Source organism: Culex quinquefasciatus, chromosome 2 (assembly GCF_015732765.1).
Source record: "Culex quinquefasciatus strain JHB chromosome 2, VPISU_Cqui_1.0_pri_paternal, whole genome shotgun sequence".
NCBI classification, from domain to species: Eukaryota; Metazoa; Arthropoda; class Insecta; order Diptera; family Culicidae; genus Culex; species Culex quinquefasciatus.
The window spans coordinates 189383229-189389185 of record NC_051862.1 but is presented as its reverse complement, the minus strand read 5'-3'; the positions used below and the strand labels follow the sequence as shown (position 1 = coordinate 189389185).

At 40.5% G+C, this 5957-nt stretch overlaps 1 protein-coding gene across 1 annotated transcript; it reads left to right on the top strand.

Annotated features, from left to right (window-relative positions):
- The first annotated feature begins 3377 nt into the window (after positions 1-3377).
- Positions 3378-4563, top strand: LOC6044260 (dynein light chain 1, axonemal). Its single transcript, XM_001861764.2, has 3 exons — positions 3378-3826; positions 3884-3995; positions 4055-4563. The coding sequence occupies exons 1-3, from the start codon at positions 3672-3674 to the stop codon at positions 4346-4348; spliced, it is 561 nt and encodes a 186-aa protein (XP_001861799.2). The 5' UTR covers positions 3378-3671; the 3' UTR covers positions 4349-4563.
- The last annotated feature ends 1394 nt before the right edge of the window (positions 4564-5957 follow it).

Here is a 5957-nt window from a genome sequence, read left to right as displayed (position 1 = left end):
TAAAGAATAAGAATTTGAAAAACAATAAAATAACAAAAATCAGGGTTTTTTGAACTGTTTTAAAATGCATTTTACATCCGTCCAGTTGTTAAGCAATCGTTAGTTTTCAAAAAAAATCAAAACAGTGGGGGTGGGGGGAGTCAAGGGGAGGGGGGTGTTGTTAAAAAACGAATTTAGCTTTAATCAATGTTTTAAATATATAAAAAAGATCAAAATTAAAACATCAAAATTTCAAGAAATAAAATATTTAAAAATAGGTTTAATAAAAACTGCGCATTTGAAAGCAGTAAGCAAAAACTAAATTAATAAGAAATCAATATTTAAATATCAAAAAAATATTATTAAAATAAAAAAAATTAAAAATATTTAAGCTTTGAAAATTCAGAGATTAATTTTTATTTTAGAATTTAGAACTTAAAAAAAATGATAAAAAAAAGTTTTTTTTAAATTTAAAATTTAAAAATTCTCAAACTAAAAAAAATTAAAGATTTAAAAAACCTTAATTTTTTAAATGAGGCCGTTGCAATTATTTTTTTAAATGACATACTCTTCAAAATCGTTCCGTTATAGTATGTTTTTAAAAAACTTCCAATTTTAATGGAAAAAGAAGTTTAATGAATTGAAAATAATTTGAAAAGCACCTTCGTGCATTTGAGTTCACATTTAGCATGTTTTGGAACGATCAAAAATATTTAGATTTTTTTTGTGAAATTCCGTTGTACTGTACTGCAAAATGCATTTCAAAACACTTTTTTCATTCAAATGTTAAAACCATGGCTTGTTATCACAATTTCATATTTTTTTATTTGTATTATTTGTTTTTTTTAATTGTTTTATTGGAAATTGACAAAAAAATGATATGAATATATTCCTAATATCAAAAAGATTCAACATTTTAGTGAGCTGTTCATGGTCTCGATTTTTGAAATATTGTTGAGATGTCAGTTTTTAATTAATAAAAACAAAAATAATCTTTTCTCTCAATTTAATTTCTTTTTAGAGTTAATATTGCTAGTTCATACAATTTTTTTTTCTCTACTACAATTTTTAAAAGTTATGCTTCAAACTAAATAATTTCCTATCACAAAATGAATTCTTTTTATTCATTGTTTAGAATCACTTTCATGATTTTAGGGAACTATTTTTTTTGGAAAATTTATTAAAATACATAAGCAGGGACCCATGGTGTAGCATAGGGTAAGCGGTATTGCCTCTCAACCAGTCGGCCTGGGTTCGGTCCCAGGCGGTCCCGGTGGCACTTTCGACATGAAACAAAATTTATTTTTTTAGAGAATTTATCTACGTGAACTTATTAATGGGCAACATTCACGGTGGTTTCATTTCGCGGGCAGCAATCAATTATGCACTGGGTATCGACTGCATCCATCTATGCCGGTAATGCCAGCCACCTTTCATGGTGCACTATAGCGAGTCTGAGTTTCCCATCAGCTTCAGTTGTTGCCAATATGTTGCGTCTCCTCCTTTTTCTCATTCTGCAGATCCTTGCCTGACTGACTGCATCCATCTCCATTCAAGCAGATTCGTAGCATAAGCGCCAGCGAGCGTTCATTCAAGTGTGCACAGGAGGAGCGAACTAAGCATTTAGGACAATACGGCGCACACTACCGCGTCGAGTGCCATTCAAAAGCACCATTCAACATTATTCCTTGGAGCTGCGCTCTCAACACAGCCAACGAGCTTTTTCTCTCACACTCTGATACACAACACCCACCCACTCTCCCACACTGACACACTTGTGCTTTGTGTTTAAGCCTCATTTATATGAATAAATGTAGTGTGAACTGGGGTGATAGAAAATGATTCATGATTGCTCACCGATAAATTTCCATTTTTGACCCATCGTTGCGTCAAACAAACTTTGTTGAAAAACAACAAATTGTAAAAAAATCGGCATTCTTCCCCAACTCTCCTTGAAAAAGACAAACTTTTACACATCCCATCCCATTTACCAACAGCAATGCATCAACGAGTCAGCAACAGCACAACCGCTTGAAGATGAAGTGGACTAATTGTTCCCGGCGGCCATTTTGGACGAACCGGGACGGACGGGAGTACAGAGAAAGAATAGCACCAGCCACGTTCGCCCGGCAGGTGATCCGGATGTGTGAAAAGTCAAACAGGAAGCTTTTGTTTTTCTTGTGTCCGCTCGCTTTATATATGCCAGCGCATATTCGCATGCATAAATAATTCGAGCCAAACACCCGGCAAAGGATGAGCTTTTCTCTATTTTGCTGACAATTTGTCAGATTTTGCTGATGGCGACAGGTGCTGCCATAGGGGGATGGCGTCGCTATTTTTAGACCACGTTTTCCACTTTTTCTCATCGAAACCGACTACTTTATCGACTTCATTTTGCTGGGCGAGATAGGACGCCGTCTATTTTTAGACGATGACTCAGCACTTTTCCACTCTTGCGCTTAAAAAAACCAGGTGGCAGCACGATGTAACGCCACGTCCCTATGGTCACTGAACAGACACTGTTTTATTACAAAACAAAGGTTTGTCGGCATTTTTAAAGCATTTTTTTTGGCATTCATATACACGGAGAAAAAAGAGTTCCCAAAATCGTGAACAAGCGTTCATGAAAATGGGAACCACGAACAAAGTGTTCAAATGCCATGGTACGTTTTTCAAAATCGTACCATGGGATTTGAACACTTTGTTCGTGGTTCCCATTTTCATGAAAGCTTGTTCACGACTCTTTTTTCTCCGTGTACACTAATCAATAATAAAATATGAATGCAGGACAAATCTATTTTAAATTGCAAACGATCAAATTAGATTTCTGTGCAAACTGATGGCGCAGTTTTTATTTTATTGCATAAATCAAAAATCATCCCTCCCACCAAGCACTTGTTCCAAATCCAAATTCAACCGCTCACAGCGTGACTTTGATGAAGTTTCGACCGAACAGATGACGAGAGAGCAGCCTGATTTTTGGGGTTTTCCCAAACGGGTCCGCCGGTCCCGTCCGGACATGACGAGGGGAAAACGAGACTAGAATTTCAATCCCTCTAAACGCGCCGCCGCCGTGCAGGCAGCCAGATGACGACAGGCGGTGACAACTTTTGGCGGGAAACAATTTCCCGAGCTGTTTCTTCCTTTATTTGGCCCAACCAACTGGTGTCCTGGCTGGAGGAAGATCTAATTGTGGGAGGAGGGTTTTGACAGGTTTTCACCGTCACCGACCTTTCCGCCACTGCTTGAAGTCCCTTTTCGGACACATCAGTGTGGTCAACCGACCGACTGACTGACTACTGATGGAGGACATTAATCACATTGAACCAAGATGAAGGAGGGTCTCTTATTGGGTAACTGGGAGTTGTAGTCCGACTAATTACGAAGGATTGTCGGACGACATTACGGGGGAAAAACGAGCAGACTGCGTAGCAGTTTGGCATTTACAAGGATGAATGGTTGTGGTCCTTCAAGCGTGAACCGGCAGCCACGCTGAAGTTAGCTAATGACTTTTTCTTGAGATGTACGTGAAATGTCTGGCGAAATTAATCTTGGAATACCTATTTTTCGATCATTTGAATGACTTCATACATCTTCATTAAGAAGTCTTGTTCTATGCTTAATTGCTTCCGAATCCCAATTCAGCAGGTTACACAAAGTAGTCCTGTTTTTGCAGTCCCAAGTGTCAAACGATGTCTCGTCCGACCACCATCAAGGAAGCGCTTAGCCGCTGGTCCACAGAAAACGAAGGAAAAGATCCAACCCTGGCCAAAGATGTTCAGCTTCAGTTTCAGTGGCCTCCGGTTGAAAAGATGGACGGAACGCTTTCCACGCTGGTCGAGTGCGAGTAAGATTTCGGTAGAATCGTTTTACAACCCTGATACTTACTGGCATCTTGACTTAGGAAATTGAGCCTTTCCTCGAACATGATTGACAAGGTAATCGGCCTAAGTGGCATGAAGAACCTGCGCGTACTATCGTTAGCGCGAAACTACATCAAATCGCTCAACGGAATCGTAAGCACCTTCGGAAGTCCTCCGCGTTACGCGCAAATTACCATAAAAGCTACTTCCAGGAATCCGTCGGAGAAACGCTCGAAGAGCTCTGGGTAAGCTACAATCTCATCGACAAGCTGAAAGGCGTCGAAAGTTTGAAACGACTTAAGGTGCTCTACATCGGGAACAACTCCATCCGGGAGTGGGGCGAGTTTAACAAACTGCAAGCCGTCTCCACGTTGGAGGACCTGCTGTTCGCCGGAAATCCCCTCGTCGAGAGCATCGACGAGGCCGCCTACGTGCGGGAGGTCCAGAAGAGGCTGCCGACGCTCAGGAAGCTGGACGGGGAGAACATGCTGACGGAGGAAGATTGAAGAGGGTTCTGGGTCCAATATATGTAGATACTCTTCCCGGAAAACTTGGCCACTTTAAATCTGTTACAAAAACAACGTGAAATCCACACGATTTCGGTTGGGATGATGATGATGATGATGATGCAGATGAGTTGTATCAAATTTATTTCACTCAACCGGACCGGATTCGTCCCTTTTGTGGGTGTTTCTCACGAACATGAATGCAAACCGCCATAAATCTGTAGCTCCAGAATTTTCATTTTTTTTTTTGCTCTTTCTCTTACAGTGTTGGTATCATAGATATCGGTAGATGTCCCTATTTTGGATCTATTAAGTAAAACTTGTATGGTACTTATAATAGTTTGAACCAAATCGTTGCAAATCTCACCGTTTGGTTGAACAAAACTAACATGAAACGAAGATGCGAAGAAATCTCATCAAATTTAAATGATTATTGCATTTTGAATGGAGTTCTCAATGCTTGGAAATGATTCTTGGATTAAACGACCAAATCTTGCCACTTGGGCAGAAAATATGTAAAATGTTCCTTATACACGGGACATTTGTTGTACCCGAGCGTGAATTACAGCCTGTGGAGCTCGCTCTCTTTCCCGTGTACTTGATGCCCGGATATTTCATGCATAACGGAAAGAATGTATTACTAAAGCCATGGAAGCATGGAAGCTTTTCCAAAAAAAAAATCGGAGAAGTAATAAAACCCTAATGGAACCGGCGTTTTCTCACCAGGGGGGAAGATTACGCTGGCGTAGGAAGTGGATGAAAAATAAAACCGAGATCTGGCGCTTTCTTAGGAATATCCTCTCAATGGTTGCTAAAAAAATTCAGTAGATGTCCCGCTGAAAAATTCATCGAAAAAAACATGGATCGCCCAAGTTATGCACATTTCAAAGTCACATTCTGCTAATGCTGGGTACCTTTACATAACAAGACTCCCCCAAAATCTGTTCTAATCCTGGTTCTCCCAAATTTACCTTATCTAATCCTGTTACGAAAGTGATTTCCCTTCGTAATTTGTATTGTCTCGTGTCTTCCTCAAATATTTACTCTGGTATTAGACCTAATGATGATAACAGGGTATACGACCGCACTCACACACACACACACACACACACGCCCCCATTGAAGTGATAAGAGAGTGGGATGAAATTTTCCGAACCCCACAAAAAGTGGGATCGTCCGCAGAAGGGGTAGGCCCGTGTTTATTTATTCATTCGGCGTCGGTAGCAACGGGTTTGTTGTGTCCGCCACCGTAACCCGGGATCGGTCCGTTGTTCTTACCTCCGGCCCATCGATGGGCGCTCCCCCCGTAATGAAGTGAGCCTTATTGATTGAAACGACCCAACCTTCCCTTTTCCTCACTTGAAAAGGCACCCTCATTTCCGTCAGGGGAAAAGTTCTGGACACTGAGCTTTGAATACTAAGCAGAGAGGCGGCGCGCAAGTGTATGATTTTCAATTACATTGCAGGGATACAGCACTGGAGTGTAAAAAAGGACGCCTCCGGAAATGTCTGAAAACACGACAAAGTTTGTGAAGCGCGTATACAAACAATTTCGGGTGATTTGCATCCCTATAAAGCGAGATCGGTTCAACGAGATGTAGACTGCTGA

Bases quoted from the DNA above. Each gene is read 5' to 3' on its own strand.
- LOC6044260 (XM_001861764.2), top strand. From the start codon at position 3,672: ATGTCTCGTCCGACCACCATCAAGGAAGCGCTTAGCCGCTGGTCCACA. The intron at 3,827-3,883 runs GTAAGATTTCGG...ATCTTGACTTAG, and splicing joins TCCACGCTGGTCGAGTGCGA to GAAATTGAGCCTTTCCTCGA. The intron at 3,996-4,054 runs GTAAGCACCTTC...AGCTACTTCCAG, and splicing joins TCAAATCGCTCAACGGAATC to GAATCCGTCGGAGAAACGCT.